At 39.4% G+C, this 19,610-nt stretch overlaps 1 protein-coding gene across 1 annotated transcript in view; it reads right to left on the reverse strand.

Moving 5' to 3' along the window:
• The window catches only part of ALDH1A2 (aldehyde dehydrogenase 1 family member A2), a 126,958-nt gene that overhangs the window by 48,889 nt on the left and 58,459 nt on the right, over positions 1–19,610 (reverse strand). The window contains exons 2-4 of the mRNA XM_002717704.6: positions 16,967–17,071; positions 16,658–16,798; positions 13,424–13,553 (exon numbers count right to left, since the gene is read on the reverse strand). Of these exons, the coding sequence (XP_002717750.1) occupies positions 13,424–13,553; positions 16,658–16,798; positions 16,967–17,071 (376 nt within the window). The remainder of the gene's footprint in view (positions 1–13,423; positions 13,554–16,657; positions 16,799–16,966; positions 17,072–19,610) is intronic.

Below are 19,610 nucleotides of genomic sequence, written 5' to 3' on the forward strand. Positions count from 1 at the left end.
ATAAGGAAGTAAGCATGGTTCAGCAACTTTAGAACATTACTTTAGAATACCTCTCCATTACCAAAAATCTAGCTAAGAAGTAGAAATTCTCCATTATGATGATGATAAGAAGTTCAACTAATATTTTACAAATCAAATTAACCATACCATTCTGTACGAAGACACTTATGGAACTATCTGAATAGATATAATTCTTTTCAATAGTATCAGTTACCATCTTTCCTCAATTTATAAATTTCTGGAAAAGTTTTCATCAGGAGCAACAACACTGACCAACAGGCTGGGGAATTCTGGTAAGTTGGCTAAGTGGTAGAAGCAGGTAGATAATCACAGAGAACAGAATCAGAGTGTAATGTCAAGTCAGGGTAGAAGAGCTGAGAAAAAGTAGGAAGATAACTGAAAATGAACAGTAGCATTTGTAAGAAACTGATTCAGAAAAAAATCACAAGGCAACTGTATAAGTACAGCATGGTAACTCACAAAGCATCTCCCATTCTACATTCTAAATGCTTAACAATTTAGTTAATTGTGTTAATTGTTGTGTTAATTATGTAATGTCAAAAGTTACTGAATAAGATTAAAACAAAAGACAAAAATGTAGGCAAAATGTTAGAAAACTGACCTCATGAGGAATTGAATTTGACTTCATAATTGTGTCCCAAAAGAAACTGAGCTATGGAGAATGAAAATTTTCTTGGATAAATTATTTACAGATTTGACAAACATTTAGCTATAAAGACTGGCACAGGGAAGTGGCTCAATCTTCAGTCCTCACAGTTCCTGCAAGAGTTGAACATCAAGTAAAGGACATTTTGGTGTGTGGAGTCTTCACAGATGGCACTGAGCAGAAGGGATTAAGAAGGGCTCAGGGGTTAGTACAGCATTGAAGATGCTGCCTGGGACGCCCACGTCCCATAGGGAGTGCCTGAGATCTAGTCTTGGCTCCACTCATGATTTCAGTTTTTTTGTTTGTTTGTTTTTTGTTTTTGTTTTTGTTTTTTTTTTATGATTTCAGTTTGATAACTCAATTGCTTGGGTCCTTGTCACCCATGTGAAAGACCAGTACTGAGTTCCTGGTTCCTGATTTTGGCTTGGCCCAACCCTGGCTTTTGTGGGTATTTGGGATTTGGGGAGTGAACCAGACAGAAGATTGATTCATTCTCATTCTCTCTCTCTCTCTCTCTCTCTCTCTGTGTGTGTGTGTATGTGTGTGTTTATCTCCATATCTATACCTCTCAAATAAAATGAAAATTTTAAAAAGGAAGGGCCCTTATTAGTTCCATCTGTGTTTCCATCTGGACAGTGAAAGGTGACACCCCTCCCTAGTATGATCTGGTGTGTCTGGCAAACCTGAGAGCTGTGCATAGGCACCTTTGGCCAGGACTAACAGCTCTCCCTAAGTGCTTCAGAGTTAATCTGGCCCTGCTCTGAATGCATCAAGCTTCTAGATCAGAGTTGTTCTAGGAGCAATCCCTCAAGAGTTCACCTTTTTAATTTTTTCCATCTCCCAGAATCACCTGCCCTGTCACTTAGTAACCTCTGTTTAGTCATGTCATCTTTTAAAATATGTAAATAGCTACCTGTTAGCTTCACATTAAGGAAAACATATGAAATAATGGGCTTCAAGGGCTAAGAAAATTTTCTTCTAATATTCTTCAAACCTAGTAGTAAAATATTGTTCATTAGTTCACTGTGCAGAATCATCCTGTTCTCCATTCTACCTGGTGCCTCTCCAACTGAAATGTGCAAAGTAGCTGGAGTCCTTGTTGAAATGCATATTTTGGGTCAACAGGTCTGAGATGGACCCGGAGAGTCTGCATCCCCACAAGTTCCCAGGTGGTGCCCGTGCAGCTGATCCAAAGACCATGCACCAAAGAGAGAGATGAGAGGAAACCAGAAGGTAAAAGGAAGTCCACACAGGCATCACGATGATGTGAAGTTACTTCACAGTTGTGTAACCTCCATTTATTTATTTATTCTTTGCCTCTTTGGTTAACTTCACTAATTTGTCTGAAAGAATCTTGAAGTAGAGAAAAATCTGGTCAGTGTTTTTAATACTCTTTAAATGGTGAAATAAGTATAACAACAATACATATTTCAACAGACTCATGTAAACTATTTTCACATCCTTATCTCACTTCATGCTCACATCTTTGTGAAAAAAATTAAACTAATGCAATATTAGTATTTTATAATGGAGAAAACACCACATAGAGAGGTTAAGGCCAAAGTGACATAACTGGTTAAGTGGTGGCTCCTAGAGCTGGATATGCTCTTCAGAACATAAGTTCTTTACCCATGAAATTATATCCAAGACCCTTTGGTTTTTTGTTTTTTTTAAGGGAAAGGGTTTATTGGGGGAGACACGACAGACTGGAGAAAAGGGGCGGAGAAGGAAAAGAGGGAGAAGGAGAGCGTAAGAGAGAGCGAGAGAGAGCCAAGTGTTCAGGAACAGGTCCTCTTAAAGCTTTGCCGGGGGTTGGGCAGGGAAGTAGGAGCAGCAAATCCCATCAAGATGGAGGTGGAGCTGACACTGGTGGTTGTGCCATAGGATCATCAGGCTTCCCAGTGGTGGAGGGGGCTAGAGCCTATGATGGTGTCCGGGGTGTAAATCGCACCATAGATAAGACTGTGCCACTTTACTAACATTTCCCCCTTTTGTTTTTTATAAAGCAAGAATTGTATGGGATTACATTAGCCCTCCAAATCCAGGAGGGGTAGAGGGACAATGATCTGTCTTTAGAGTTACTTCTTGCTGACATGGAGTGATGTCTAAGACCTTTTGTGAGGAAGGAGTTGAATGTAGATGGGTAATCACAAACAACAGGGCTATAGTATTAGATCAAGAAGGATAAATAGGGCAACAAAAGGAAAAAAAATGACAAACCAAACAAATGACAACCCTTTTGTGATGAAAGATAAAAATGATTCTTTAAGGATCTGGACAGAGAACTCACACAAACTCTGATATCTCAAGTTCTGAAGGGAATACTACAAAGCAATATCCCCCTTGGATGGGGAACCCAGGACTGAACACCTCTCTCCTGGTTACCTAGGCTGAATCAACTCCATAGGAAGAAAGGGTGTAAATGTTTTCTCTCTTCTATACCTGAGATAACACATGACTACTCTTCCTTGTCTAGAATAACACACAGCCCCTTTTCCCATGTTTTATGTTAATATTGTTTTCTAAACATGACAGAATAACACAGAACTTATTTCTTCATTCTTCTACCTTTATCTTACAAGCTTAAAAGCCTGATATGAAAACAATCTCCACCGAAACTCAGATATTCCATTTTAGGCTAAGATGAATTTAGGTTTAATTATTGAATATGAGGGATTACAGAGAGTGCTTAGACTCAGCTAGAAAGAATTGCATTTGATGAGGATATTAGAAAAATATCCTAAATACTGTGTTTTGAATCAACAAGTTAGACCCTGTTTACAGAGAAACAAAGAAGAGATGAGAAATACTGAATCAGTGGTTAAGATGCCTGTGTCCCACACTGGAGTACTTGGGTTCGATTCCTGGCTCTGGCTTCTGATTCCAGATTCTAGTTAATGTGAAGGCAGTAATGATGGCCCAGATAACTGGGTTCCTGCCACTCAAGTGGGAAACCTAGATTAGACTGAGTTCTTGGCTCTGGGCATTGCTCCCTTCCCCAGGCCAATGCAGGCATTTGGAGAGTGTAGCGGATGGGAGTGTGTGCACACACCTCTCTCTCCAAGCAAAAAATAATTTAAAAAAAAAGAAAAAGAAATAGTAAATCATATGTACAGAACTTTTCTTTCTCACTCTTTCCTCTTTCATTCAAGAAAGTAAAAAGTTCTGATCAAAAGGGGTTTCTTATAAGGCATAGCTGAGACAACCTTTCATACCTAAGTGTTCTTAATGACTGAACAATAGTTTTCAACTCACAAAGAATAAAAAGCCTTGCAATTAAATACTTCATTACACTATGAATTTAAATTAAACTGTGGATATGGTGCACATTGAATATGTGTGCATTGAGACATTTCTGAAACTATACGAAGAAAAGCCTTTATTGCTAGAGATGAGCGATGGAATACACTTCTTCTGTATCTATGGAATATGGAGACACTGATCTATGTTTGTTTGTTAAGAAAATAAGTTTTCAACTTTAGCCATCACCTGTTGCCCCGAGGTGCATATTAGTAGAAAGTTGGAATTTGGGAGTGGAGTCGGGACTTGAACCCTGGCACTCCAATATGGGATAATATGGGATGTCGGCGTACCAAATGACATCTTAACTACTCCAACAAATGCCTGCCCCTGCTCTGTGTTTTTGATGGGGGCTTATCAAATTACAAAGGAGAGACAGCTGTACTTAACTAGAGCAATTTAATTGTCCAGGTAATTCATTCAGTGAAAACATTATTTCTTAACATTGATTTTATAGTTGTTAGAAAAAATTGACAGAATTGATATATTGCATACACAAAGTAGAAACAGTATGATTAGGTGGTCTTTATGGTCAATTAAATAAGAAAAATCTGAAATGTGCCAGAAATGGAGGGTAAATGTATCAAATACAAACCTTAAGAAATAACTCCTAATTATAGCAAATCTTATACACATAGTAACAATAAAAATGACTTTATTCAACAGAACTAAATTTATTTATTTTTATTCTACAGGTAGAGTCATAGATAGTGAGAGAGAGACAGAAAGGTCTTCCTTCCTTTGGTTCACTCCCCAAATGGCTTCTATGGCCGGCACTGCGCTAATCCGAAGCCAGGAGCCAGGTGCTTCCTCCTGGTCTCCCATGCAGGTGCAGGGACCCTAGCACTTGGGCCATCCTCCACTGCCTTCCCGGGCCACAGCAGAGAGCTAGACTGGAAGAGGAGCAACTGGGACTAGAACCCAGCGCCCATATGGAATGCCGGTGCCGCAGGCGGAGGATTAACTAAGTGAGTCACAGCTCTGGCCCAACAAAACTAAATTTATAATATAATTCAGAGAATACAAATAATCTTGTATTATCTGGTACTGAATTAACTCTTCAAGGAGCAGGCAACCCTTCTAATGATCCCAGATTTAGACAATCAGATCAATTACAATGACCTATCCCACTATGTACTCTAGAAGATTCCTATGCATGTAGGTACTGAACAGACCTCACCAAGCATTTTACAACCATAATGATAAATTCTATCAATGCCTGCACAAACACCACAGCATTATTTTAGCAGGAAGTAGTGCTAACACTGTTCTTCCCAGAAGTCTGCTGGTAGCTTCTAGAAGTAGGATCAAGTGTTCCTGTGTCTTTCACGAGGTTATCTTAGCTCTGCCATTACTGCTTTAGGTGGTCTTGAAAACGATTAGTTTACTTACTTTGAGCTTGGTTTCTTAGTCTGTAAAATGAGGAGATTGGCCTAGGGAATTGCAGAGATCCTTTTCAGTCCCAACTTCTCAAAGGGGTTTCTTGTTAAGCTGACTTCATGACCCCTGTTCTCCACCAGTCAGGTTCCCCTATCAACCTCGGTTTTTCGTAAGTGAATAGAATAATTTCTTCTCACTCTCATTCTGATTGAACAGTATTTCAGATTTCACCCTATCTATTTACTGTGGACAACACTGAACCACACTGAGCTGCCTAAAGGCAAAACCCTAGGATCCAAGTCAGAGTGTGTGTGGGTGTTCAGCCTATTCACTAGTCTAACAGGTGAAACTGGAAGAGGGTGAAGCAGATAAATAATTACATATGACCTGGATATTTTTTAACATCTTCTATATATTATTATCTTAAGGCTATTTTATGTCAGAATTCAACATAAAGCATGGACTACATTTTCTCATAAAATCAATAAAACCAACACTTGTTACAGAGACAATCGAAGGTGATACAAATCAATTAACCTCCATTTCTCCCTCAGTAAATTGAAAACAAGTTTTGATCCTCCATCACAAGGGAGTCATGAGTATGAGGAAAGCAGAAGATTCTGATATAGTTGGAAATAATCAAAAAGGGAAAATAATTCTTCTACTCAGGGTTGCTATGATATTAAAGATAATATAACATGCACAGAGCAACCATTCAATAAATCATAGTAATGATATTATTTGTCACTGTAATTAAGAGTTGCCATAGTAGAAGGATCAAAGAATAGGATTTATGATCAGAGAGAATAGCTCCACTGGGTACCATGGCAGGAAATAATGGATAGTGTTTTAAAGGTAATAACATCAAGACCCTTGTGAATCAAACTGGTACTGCATAATTCTGCAGTAACATCCATTTGTGGGCCTTGCATGGGATAGACCTGGAAGAAGCTCTCAGTTCAGAAGGAGAAAACAGCTGTCCAGTTAATAGCTCAAAAGTGGTTATAAAATAACCTTTTTCTCCTCTTCCTAAATATTCCAGTGGGAGGCTACCCTTCAGGAGGAGAAATAAATCAGATACATGTTCTCTAAAAATGATTACTCACTTATAGTCAAAGTGCTCTCTGTAAAGTGCAATTCTGATCCGGGCATTCATGTAGTTAAAATAATTCAGTGACTCACCATTGCTTACAGAATAGAACTTGCCCAGGGCCCCACTGTCTTTCTCTAGCTGGTATAGTTTCAGACCCACCACTGCTCTGTACTTGCCTCTCTCCAAGCTTCGCACAGGTTATTACCACTCTCTGAGCTCCCCCAAGATCTTCCCTCACTTCCTCTTCAGGTGTCATCTTGTATAGCCTACCCACCTCCAGGAAGCCTAAATATTGGGTGAGAGGTCTCTCCTATGCACTCTCAGAAATCCATGCTTTCAGATATAAGTAGACCATACTGTACTGCAGTTGTATGCCCACTTGTTTGTTTTCCTTACTCTTCTAATAACATATTAATCACTTGTACATCTCCAGTGCCTAACAAAAAACCTTGGAAAATAGCAAGTGCAATGTTTAATGAATGAATGAAAGTATGAACAAATGAATGAATGAATGTGATGTTGGAGTTAATGCCTGAGACAAAAGCATAGCTCTTCTCATTACATGGTATGTTGGCCCAGCCTTCCTAAATGGGAAGGTGTGAAAGACATAATACATAATTCTTTCCACTCTTTGGTTCTTATCCTCTAGTGTCAGAGATATTAAATTGGATGAACCATGGAGTGATTTAATGTAGCAAAGCAATGTAGTCTTATATTTTTAATTAAAGAAAAACCACCGTTCAGATTATTTTTTATGGGTGACTGGACAGAATTTTGTGTTTTTCTCTCATTAGAAAATTCTTAGTCACTCATTTGGTCAAGGAATGGAGATTCATAACCATAAAGGTTGTAGAATATTTGAGATTCCTGAGAGTTATCTTAAGAAAATGAGGTTCCAGATACAGCTGAACTTCATTATTCATAGATTCTGTATTTGAGATCTTGCCTATTCATTAAAATTTATCTGTAAACCAAAAGTCAGTACTGAATGTTTTCATAGTCATTTACTAGCATGTATATGCAGAGCAGAAACAAATTTACGTCATCTGGAGCACACATTCTCAACTAAGGTTGAAGACTGAAAAAGGAGAAACTGCCTTCTTATTTCAGCTCTGATATTGTTTTAAAAAACAATAACAGGGGCCGGTGCTGTGGCATAGTGGGTAAAGTCACCGCCAGCAGTGCCAGAATCTCATATGGGCACTCGTTCGAGTCCCGGCTGCTCCACTTCCAACACAGCTCTCTGCTGTGGCCTGGGAAAGCAGTAGAAGATGGCCCATGTCCTTGGGCCCCTGCATCCACGTGGTAGACCCAGAAGAAGCTCCTGGCTTCCGGCTCCTGGCTTTGGATCAGTGCAGGTCTGGCTGTTGTAGCCAACTGGGGAGTGAACCAGCGGATGGAAGACCTCTCTCTCTCTCTCTCTGCCTTGCTTCCTCTCTGTGTAACTATTTCAAATAAATAAATAAATCTTAAAAATATTAAAAAATTAAAAAAAAAAAAACCAGGCTGGTGCTGTGGTGTAGCGGATAAAGCCGCTGCCTACAGTGCAGGCATCCAATATGGGCGCCGGTTTGAGACCAGCTGCTCCACTTCCAACTCAGCTCTCTACTATTGCCTGGGAAAGCATGGAAGATGGCCCAAGTCCTTGGGCCTCTGCACACATATGGGAGACCTGGAAGAAGCTCCTGGCTTCTGGCTTCAGATTGGCACAGCTCTGGCCATTGCGGCCATTTGGGGAGTGAACCAGCAGATGGAAGATCTCTCTCTCTCTCTACTTCTTCTCTCTATGTGTAACTCTGACTTTCAAATAAATAAATAAATCTTTAAAAATGAAAACAAAAAACCCTAGGGCCAGCGCTGTGGTGTAGAAGGTTAAGCCTCTGCCTGCAGTGTCAGTATCCCATATGGGTGCAGATTCGAGTCCCTACTGCTCCACTTCCGACCCAGCTCCCTGCTAATGCACCTGAGAAATCAATAGAAGATGGCCAAGAACGTGGGTCCCTACACACATGTGGGAGACTCAGTAGAAGCTCCCGGCTCCTGGCTTTGGTCTGGCCCAGCCCTGACTGTTGCAGCCATCTGGGAAGTCAACAAATGGACAAAGATTTCTTCCCCTCTCTCTTTCTATCTCTCTCTCTCTTATCTCTCTCTCTCCCCCTCTGCCCCCCTTTCTGGTTCCCATTCTCTGTAACTCTGACTTCCAAATAAATAAAAAACATCTTTTTTTAAAATAAAAAGAGCTTCCTGTCATCAATTTAATGCTATTTTTTCTCATTTTTGTGGGTTTTGTTCATAATTTCATTGCTTCAAATGGCTGAATTGCTCGTCTAGGATTCCTAAGTGCAAGAAGGCTATGATGTGTCTTATGCAGAAATTAGGTGTGTTAATCCAACTTTGTTTAGGCTTGAGTTATAGGACTACTAGCTGATTTATTGTGAGTTTAAAGCTCATCAATAAGCAATATATATTAAACAGAGTCTTTCAAAAGAAATACACACAAAAAAAACCAAGGTCATGTTCTGATTAGCTGACACAAATGTGACCAGAAGCTCACAGGAGCCTAACACTATACGTTCTCTAGGTCAAAAGCTCTTTGCATGCTAATTCAGTGTCCACTCAAACTTTATAGAGCATAGCTATTGTGAATAAAAACAACCAACCGCTTACTAATCTGAGAATCCACATCATGTGCAGATGTCGCTGTCCCATCCACCTTCCTGCTCTGCTGAACCGGTTTCCACAGAACAGGGTTTACAACAGCTTAGACAGAAAGAGACCTGGGTTTCAATCTTAGGCCTATCACGTCATAGCCACACATGACTTTGTTCAAGATACTAAACGCGTATTGTCTCTTTTTCTTACCTATAAAATGGGTACAATGACTTTTTAGATCCAGCCTATTTCACAGAAATGTATACAAAATTATACAGATGTATATTAAAGAATTATTTACACTTTCAAGTGCTATACAAATTAAAGCACTTTATATGGTGTAATTTCCAACAAAAATTAGAATGTTTGCAGTGAAATACATGTAACATAATCAAGACATCATGGTTAAAGTCTAATTATCTTCCTGCGTTAGAGATTTCAAGATGGGACAAAGCCAAATATGCAGAAACAAAATCCAGCTAATGTTAAATCATGGAGTTACAAACAAGTAAGTACAAATGGACTGACTTGACTTACTGAACACATGTGAAAATAAATACGTGAGTTATTAACAACACCCTCCTTTAACCTGACTGTCTTCTATGATCCCCTGGTTTAGTCCAAACAGATTCACTACACACTGGACTAACCAAAGGCAATGCTGGCTAAATTCCCAGCAGGCTCTGGGCAAGACCAAATGTATCTAAGCCAGAACAGAGAAGAACGCTGCCTGTTCACCTTGTCCTCCATTCTTCCCTCACCTCTTTGAGGCACCATGGTGACACCTCTCATAATCTAAACCCCAGCCTGCTAAGGACTCTGCCTATGGACCAGACACTATAGAAGTCATAATCCCAATATCCCTATAAATATACTTTAAGAAAAACAAGACAGGCCAGCGCCGTGGCTCAATAGGCTAATTCTCCACCTGCGGTGCCGGCACACTGGGTTCTAGTCCCGGTTGGGGTGCTGGATTCTGTCCCGGTTGCCCCTCTTCCAGGCCAGCTCTGTGCTGTGGCCAGGGAGTGCAGTGGAGGATGGCCCAAGTGCTTGGGCCCTGCACCCACATGGGAGACCAGGAGAAGCACCTGGCACCTGGCTTCGGATTGCTGGCCGCAGCGGCCATTGGAGGGTGCACCAACGGCAAAAGGATGACCTTTCTCTCTCTGTCTCTCTCTTTCACTGTCCACTCTGCCTGTCAAAAAATAAAATAAAATAAAATAAAATAAAAAATTATTAAAAAAAAAAGATAAACAGGACAGAATGGGCGCTGCGGCACAGTGGCTAACACATTGCTTGGGATGCCTGCATCCCATAGCATAGTTCCTAGGTTCAAGTTCTGGCTCCACTTCCAATTCAACTTCCTGCTAAGGTATATCCTTGGAGAAAGCAGATGATGGAGTATCTGTTAGGGTTCCTGCCACCAATGTGGGAGATCCAGATGGAATTCCAGGTTCCTGGCTTCAGCCTGACCCCAGCCCCAATTGTTGGAGGCATTTGGGGAGTGAACCACTAGATGGAAGGCCTCTCTCTTGCTTTTTCCTGTCCCCCTCCCAGTGCCTTTCAAGTAAATAAAAAAGAAATAAAACTTTAAAAGAAATAAAATTTGGGAAAATAAGTCTCACTGCTTAAGAGAATTCCCCATTTTTTTTTCTTTCATGGGCTGACCAGTAATTAATGAATAAAAGGGAGAAGACTACCATGACAGCCTAGTAAAAGCCCCCTATTTCTAACTCCTCGGTCTACACCTTCAGTATCTCCAGAGCACCTCAGATGAACATGGTGAGGCTTAAGAATGAAGTTACGTTAAAATATCAAACATTATCAAAGCCTCCAACAAATTTTTACCTAATCATGGTCTTCCCCTTAAGGAGGCAGAACAAAACCAAGACACCCTTAGGCCAAACAGATCTGTGTTGTATAGCCTTCTGTTTCATCTTATTCCTAAGATATTTGGTAAGCATTGAAAAGATATTTAAATGTCTGCAAGACTGTTGTTTCAATAGTGAAATGGCAGGTGGAGTAGAAGGCAAAAAAATAATAAGGTCTTTGATCTTAATTTACCTTTCCTTATTGAAATAGAAGAGTTCAACTCAAAAAGGCTGATACATACCCTCTTTTTAACAAAAGTTGTAATCCTCAGGTCTTCTAACAAGCATGCTAATAACAAACAGTGACCTGCCTCACTGATTTGGCTATTCACAAATCCTGTAATGGTGCTGCAGAACAGTTGCTCTGTAGTCTCCTTAGAGACAGGATTGAACTAAGAATCTGTTCTTTGCCCAGAGCAATCTTCTGCAGGCTTCTGAATCCGCTGAACAAGGAAGCCTCTGGGTAGTGAGAAAGAGCACCTCTAATCAGAAGTCATTTTCTCAAGGTCATGGCCACTCACAGAGGCAACTGTAAAGTAGCTTTTTGAAATCCTCTGTCTCTATCCCTTCTCTATGCTCACTGTGACTGTTTCCCATTTACCTTATGGCTTGATGAGACATCCCAATGGAACAGTCACCCAGCTTGGTGCTGTTCTCTGAGTCCCCTCCCTGTTACTCAATGCACAGGATCAGCAACACAGGTGGGACTTGACAGCAGGTTAAAAATGGAGACGCTCAGGCCCCATCCCAGATCCATTTAAGCAGAAATGGTAGTTAAAGAAGACACCTGGTGACTGCTGTGCACTTTAAAGTTTGAGAAGCAATGCCCTAACCCATCCATACTATCAGCCCAACCACTCTTTTCTCTGGTAAATTGATACCGTTCAGCCTGGCAAGGAAGGCCCTAACATGGACATGCCAACATACCCAGCCTTACTTTCCACTCTTACTAGTATGCCCTCTTCAGGGAAAGCACTGTTTTCCAGAAAACACGGATAGAGTACCCAGTGCAGTACTCGGCAGCATCCAGTCTAAACACACAATAAACATGTAGTTTCCTTCCTTCTGTCTACTCACTACTGACAACACACTTTTTTCTCTTTGAGTCTGTCATGTTTTTTGTAATAGTATGTCTTCTTCCCAGAATCTAACATAGATCATCTAGTGAAATGAGTAAGAGCCTAGATTCTAATATCAAAATATTAGCTCTAAACTTATTTGCTGAGTGAATTACGAAAACTATTTAATTTCTCCAGGCCTGCTTCCTCTTTCGTAAACTGAGGATGTTAATAATACTGCCTTCCTCTTGGGGCTACTATGGAAGTACTCAATTGGTATTAGCTATCATTAGTATTCAAGCTCAGAACAAAACCTACCACTGACCAGGGAGAACACGGAGCACCTAACAGGTAATCTATAGAAGTGAAATTGACACTTTGAGATTCTATGACTTTGAACAGCTCTTATCTCGACTGTTGAGGGACAATTTTTTTGTCATACTATTTGTTGACCTCTTTACTTAGTATAGGGTTGACCTTATGTGTATAAAGTTAATTGAAAATATATCTTTGTAAAACATAAGAATGGAAATAGGAGAGGGAGGAGGAAGAAAGGTAGGCGTGCAGGCCAGAGGGAAGGTAGGGTGGGAATAATCTTTATGTTCCTTAATTTATATATATGAAATACATGAAGTTTGTATACCTTAAATAAAAGTTTTCTGGGTAAAGAAAAAAAAAAACAAACTCCCACTGACAACTTCAGTCTTGGATATTTTCCCTCTCCTTTAAACGACTACAGTGCAGATATGCCAAGTCACACAACTTAGCACCAACTGTAACTCATTCTGTAAAGACCTTTAATTGTTCTGTGTTGTCAGTTTTCTCTTCCGGCCTGGATCTCAATATTAAAAAAAGAGAAAAGGATCATGATTACTGTAGTTCTTCAGGTTATGAAAATAACTCATGGTTATCATAGAAAATAGAAAAATGTTTTTTAAAAAAATGTAAAAAGTCATCCATAATTCTACCACTCAGACACAACTATTCACATTTCAGAGTATTTCCTTCCAAAGAATAGATCCTATGTTTCAGGAAAGCAAGGACCAAGTCCTGGTCCTCTTGAATTTTCCCTGACATCTGTCCATCTGGTACCCCCTCCACACTCCTAGCATCTCACTGAGCACAGTGCTGAGCTCTGGGCAGCTGACAAATATATATCTGATCCTTTGTCGGTTGATGTATTGATTTCAGTGGCTTGTCCCTACACATAAATGTGGACTACCTAGGTACAGGAGAGGGGACTTTGTCCAAGTTAATGATATAAGTTGGTTCTTCAGTCAATTTCAGCCGCTCTAAGTGTGCTCATATCTGTGTTTTATGTGACTGCTGTTTGTGTTTGGTGGTGAACATTTTCTGATAAAGCCTCACATTTACCTTCTGGCATACTCAAGACTTCACCTACCTACAGGAATGGTCATCCCGTGAATTTTATCAGCCCACCCTGCGTAATAGCGAAGGGTTTTGATGACACCCTGCAAATCCACGTAGAAAGCTTGCAGGAATGGTTTGCCTCCATTTAGGGATTCCATAGTCTGTAAGAAAAGAAATGAAGAGGACTGAAGTCCACAAAATATTCCAGTGATATACTAATCAGCTTGTGAAGCAGAAGCAACAAGAAAGAGAGAATACAAACGAATACGAATGGTCAACTCTGAAGTCCCAAATAAAAAAATTTCTAGTACTACTAGTTTGATTTAGTTTCTAGTAAAAACTGCAATCAGTATATATGTGCATATTCTGGTGCTTGTGTGTTTTCAGTAACCACTATCCAAAATACATAAACACAACATTTCTTTAACTGATAATAAAGAAATGATCTGCTTGTCAAACCAGCCTCTGTTATATTAATGATCACAGCTGAATGGGGATTTTGGTGAGTATACACCAGTAATCTGAATCCATAAGGAGGAGAGGGGACACGGGCTCTTTATGCAGCTGATGAGAATATAAAATGTTCTCCACAGCTGCCAAGATCCCTGCTGAGAAATGGAATATCCATGGTGCATAGCGAGTTTATTTATTACCACCAAATAAACAAGATCTCCTCTAGGGCAACCCAGACTTTAACAACTTGAAGGCAGGTTTTTTCGGTAAACATTTATATTAAAAAGTATTATCTATTAAGAATGAAGTATCTGTCCCATTTAATAAAAAATGACAGAACTAAACAGCTTTATATTATAAACATTATTTTAATGACGTTCCTAAACTGGTAAATACTGTAACAAAAACAGTGACAAAGAAACACATTGAAATGAAAAAAAAAAGTATTTTGACTTGAAAGAGATTAAAGATATAACAAGTTTAACAAATGAAATAAACAAAAACATGTTTGTAGTTTCACATTTTTTCTATAAGGACGTTTGATAACATACACTAATGTGGGAAATTATTCGACTGCTGACAAAGCTAAAATTGGAATATTTTCCCCATCACTGAGATGAAAATACTATTGTTTACAGTGCGACTTATCTACTCACCAGATGAAACTTATTTTAAAACATCCTGAGACATCATTTTCATGCTCACAGTGGCTTACTTAAGGGAATAAAGTAATTTCTAAGGCTTTTCAGAACATGTATGTTCTATGATGGGCATCACATCCATGAGGTTGGCACAGATCAAAGGTCTACACAGCATAAAGTAGAGTCAATAATCAGAATCAAGCCTCATGAATGATCCCTATGAATTGTAGACAACAGTCAAATGCATCTGAGAGCTGGCAGTCTTAAATCTATTTTCAACTTTGCTTACTTTGATGCGGTATTAATTTCATTTTTCTGGGCAGATGTTCACCTCTGTTCCAAAGACTGCCTCTTAATAAAACTTCTCTTGTGGCTTGGGAATATTTAAAAGTAAGAATCTCATTTAAGTGTTATGGGAAAAGAGACTTGAGCACAATGAAACAAGGTAGAAAAAGGCCTGTGAACTTTGTAAGAAAATATAATTATAGGGTTTGGTGCTGTGGTGTAGCAGGCAAAGCCAGGCCTGCAACAACAGCATCCCATATGGGAGCTAGTTCAAGTCCTGGTTGCTCCGCTTCTGATCCAGCTCCCTGTTAATGGCCAGAGAAAAACAGTAGAAGATGACCCAAGGGGGAGACCCAGATGAAGTTCCTGGCTCCTGTCTTTGGCCTGACTTGGCCCTGACCATTGTGGCCATCTGGAGAGTGAACCAGCAGATAGAAGATCTTTCTCTCTCTCGCTGTCTCTCCCTCTCTCTAAATCTGACTTTAAAATAAATAAATAAATCTTTTTATAAAAAATAAATATACTGTAAAAATGAACTATCATATTCTAGTACATACTGTTAATAAAAGGTTGTAAATACATTTATGTGTCATAATACATTTAACTCAATTAAGCAGACTTTCATTGATCATCTATGTGCTCTCATTCACCATTTATGCACCAGGAAATGTGCTAAGAAGAGAAAAAAGGAGTAAAATACAATTTGACTCTCAAGAAATCATACATTGTTCAAGGCATTCCAAAAAAACTTTTTATTTTGCCCAATATCAGAAGGCAAGCTGAGGCTCAAGTAAATTTGAAAAACATTAAGTAGAACTTTTTGGAGCTTTTCATAGGGTCAGTGTCTTGTAAATTTCCAAAAAAGGAGCCACTTCACGAGAAAATGCCTTTTCACAATTATTATAAACACTTCACTGGAACAGTATTCCCTGAAATACCAGATCAGAAATGTTTTCATAGACAAATATCTATAGCTGAGTATCATGCCATCTCCATAAAAGGATCACTTTTGTTACCATGTCTTGAACAAATCCCTCAGGGGCAGAGTAGGAAAGAACAGCAATGGTAGGAAGGACAGTGAGGAAAGACAATAATGCCTCCTTTCTCCAAAGGAAGCCCAACAGGGGTCTGTTTTCCCAAGCAGAGGGAAGCACCCACTGCTTGCATGCCTTGACTCAACAAGGAAGCCCTAACAATTAACTGGTCAAGTGTGTTCATCCTGGTGAAGAACTCTGGTGTACAGTGTGTGCACCCCTAAATGGTCCCATTTCCAAAAAAGCTTATATTCTCTAAGAAATTGACTTTCATTGTAAAAACAGCAGTAGCAGCAACAAAACCCACTAGGACAGAAGTTGTTATGTGAGAAAAATGATTGCTTTAGTGAAGAAAGATGCTGGTTCCTGCTGCCTCTTTTCCATGGTTTCTAGAAAATAGTACGAATGGAGCAAAGTGCATAAGAGGTCCCTATTGTCTACTGCTTCTGAAAGATTCTCTAATAAAAAGGGGTTAACTCTAGGGAGGTAAAAACTACTCATTTTTGATTCTCAAAAAAAAAAAAAAAAAACACCTCATTTGAAACTGGTTTAAGCAGCATGCTGACTCTTCTTTTGCTTGTTTTTGTTTTGTTTATTAAGGGGGTGTCTTGAAGGGGTCCTTACTAGTCATAGAAAGTGAGTTTTCTTTGAAATTCAGTGAGGAGAGACATTCAAGCTTGTCCCTTCACTTCCCCTGATCCCTAAATCCAGACATCTCTCATTTTTCATGGGTATTACATAATTTTAGCTTTTTCCCAAGGTATCCTTCCCGGCATACTTTTAGAAAGACTGAAGAATCTAAATTTCAGCAGAATTTTGGGTAGAAAATTACTATTTTCTTGGATTACTTACTGCAAGAACTGCCCTGTCGCGTTCCACCAAGTCCGCAAGCTTATCTAAAAGACGTCCTCTTTCTGAAGCATCCATCCTTCTCCACACTGAACCAAGAGAGAAAGCCAGGCGGGCTGCTTGTACTGCTTTGTCTATATCTGCCTGTTGGAGAAGGAGAGGCACAACTGAAGACAGAATGACACTCTGAATTAAGGATGAAAACAAAGTGACAGATGAACCTAAGTGGTGGAATCAGAAGAGCACATGTTTACTCCTCTGCTGTTTGGAGGTAGTTATTTCATAGGAAACCATTTTCTGCAAAAGACGTACCTTGTCTGCTTCTTGAACTTCACACACCTGTTCTCCTGTGGCTGGATTATAGACAGGAAAGACTCTCCCACTCTCGGAGTTCTGCCACTCGTTGTTTATAAAGATCTAAGAGAGAAAACAACAGAATGGGAACTGTGATGCAGGTGGTACAAAGCCAGTCAATGGTCAAGTGTTACGGGAATGTTGCAGTAATAAAACTTGTTCTGCATGCTTGCTGGTATACTGGTATATAACAGAAGCACAGAAGCTAATGTAAAGCAAGAGTCCTTAAACTGTATCCTATCCAGCCCCAACCCAAATTTATAGTTTCCTCTATGACATGCTTGCTTCACTGTCACCCAGAAACCAAATACAGTTCTTAACTTCAGTGAACCTGTCAACCAATGAGAGGGACAAACAAGGATGGAAGGATGGAGTCTGAGATACATACAAACCATACACTGAGGCTAACAAAATAGGTACTGGTAGTCAACAAGCTTTCCTTCCTTGAAGACATTTTAAGATAAAGTTTATAAGCATTTAACAGAATGAATTTAAACGGACATAACTGTATATCATAAACTATAAGACGTTATACAATTACAAGGTCATTATTTTTTGTGCTCTAGACACAAGAAAGGCAAAGGTGATTAAGAGAGCTCCAGCCCTCCAGGGTTCATACAGTTTCCAGGAGTTAATTAAATATTCACAACAAGCCTATGAGGCAGGATTTTGTTATATTAAAGATGAGAAAATTGAGAGGCAGGGAAGTTTGAGTACAAAGCAGCAGGTTCTTGCCATGGCTTGGATTCAAAGCCCCTTTCTACCATACTTGGTTTCCAGGATTACTCAGCCCAAATAAACAGAATTAGTTAATATCCAGGACTGAATTGAAGTTATAGTTCTTGGACATCTGGCCTAGTTCTCTTTTCATTCCATGTTACAAATTTTCTCACATTTATATGTTCTTCATGCCTGCATACTCCTTTGAAATACAATATGGTCTACAGCTAACAAAAGAAGAAAATTCAGAGGACCATTTCATTAAGGAGTTACTTCTGGGGTATTATCTGGTTTAGGGAAAAGAAGTCCTTAATAATGTTCCTTATTCCTTTTATTCACTAGATGACTGAATCACATTTCTAAACTTTTAGAATATCATCAGGGTCTACTATGTCCAAGTTTATTTTTTAAAGTTTCTTTGTGAAAAAGTTCCACCTATTTGCAGGGGTTGGTATTTTACAATCTTTATCGTTTCCTAGAGGTTATCAAAAGCACAAAGAGAAAAATTATTTTTAATAAGATGAAACTTATTTTCTTACTATAATCAATTAGTTTCATTGATCATTTTATAAATCTCGTATGCATTATGGGATTTTCAAGATCTTACATTTCTTATATTTTAAAACATTTTGCCATTTTATCATATATGAATTACTTCATCATCACTCATTTGACTTCTACTATGCCCCCCAAAACACCAACCTAGTTAAAAAAAAGGTGAAATTTAGAACATATAAATTTTGTTAAAGTTTATGCTATGGCATAGAAGGTTAAGTCTCCATCTGCAGTGCCAGCATCCCATATGGATGCCCATTAGAGTCCTGGCTGCTCCACTTCTGACCCAGCTCCCTGCTAATGCTCCTAGGAAAACAACAGAAGATGGTACAAGTCCTTGGTCCCCTGCACCCACATGGGAGACCAAGAAGAAGCTCCTGGCTCCTGGCTTCAGATAGTCCCAGTTTATGCCACTGCAGCCATCTGAGGAGTGAACTAGCAAATGGAAGACCTCTCCCCACCCCCCATCGCAGAACTCTACATTTCAAATAAATAAGTTCTTAAAAAATTTTTATATCATTATGGGTTTGTGGATGCCTTGTTAATTCTATGGGTAATAAAACATTACTGTCATTATTCACCGATTTTGTTGTTTACATTATCCCAGTAATAACCATTCATGTTGGCTCCTATGTCCTTTTATTATGTCCCCATTAATTTTTGAACATTTACTTGATTTCTGGTACTACAGTGTTCCAGACACATATTGTACTTTCCCTGCTGCAAAAAAATAAATAAATAAATAAAAAATAAAACAGAGTAAACAGTTTACAAATGAAATATGACAACTCATTAGTTATTCAATAGGAAACAATCATTTACTACTATGCAATGAGAATTGGATCATCCTGGTTTTTTAAAAACCTTTATTTTTTCCTGTTTTTTCAAGATTTTTATTTATTTATTTGAGAGAGAGAGTTGCAGACAGTGAGAGGGAGAGACAGAGAGAAAGGTCTTCCTTCTGTTGGTTCACTCCCCAAATGGCCGCAACGTCTGGAGCTACGCCAATCCGAAGTCAGGAGCTATGCCGATCCAAAGCTGTGCCAATCCAAAGCCAGGAGCCAGGAGCTTCCTTCCGGTCTCCCATGCGGGTGCAGGGGCCCAAGGACTTGGGCCATCCTCCACTGCTTTCCCTGGCCATAGCAGAGAGCTGGATGGGAAGAGGAGCAGCTGGGACTAGAACCAGCGCCCATATGGGATGCTGGCGCCACAGGTGGAGGATTAACCTACTGCGCCACAGCGCTGGCCCGATCATCCTGTTTTGTTAAAGGTATATATGGCAATTCTTTTATCTTTTTATGATACTCATGAGTAAAAGTTTATTTAA

The sequence above is a fragment of the Oryctolagus cuniculus genome, chromosome 12 (assembly GCF_051225735.1).
Source record: "Oryctolagus cuniculus isolate XC-2025 breed Fujian yellow rabbit chromosome 12, ASM5122573v1, whole genome shotgun sequence".
NCBI lineage: Eukaryota > Metazoa > Chordata > Mammalia > Lagomorpha > Leporidae > Oryctolagus > Oryctolagus cuniculus.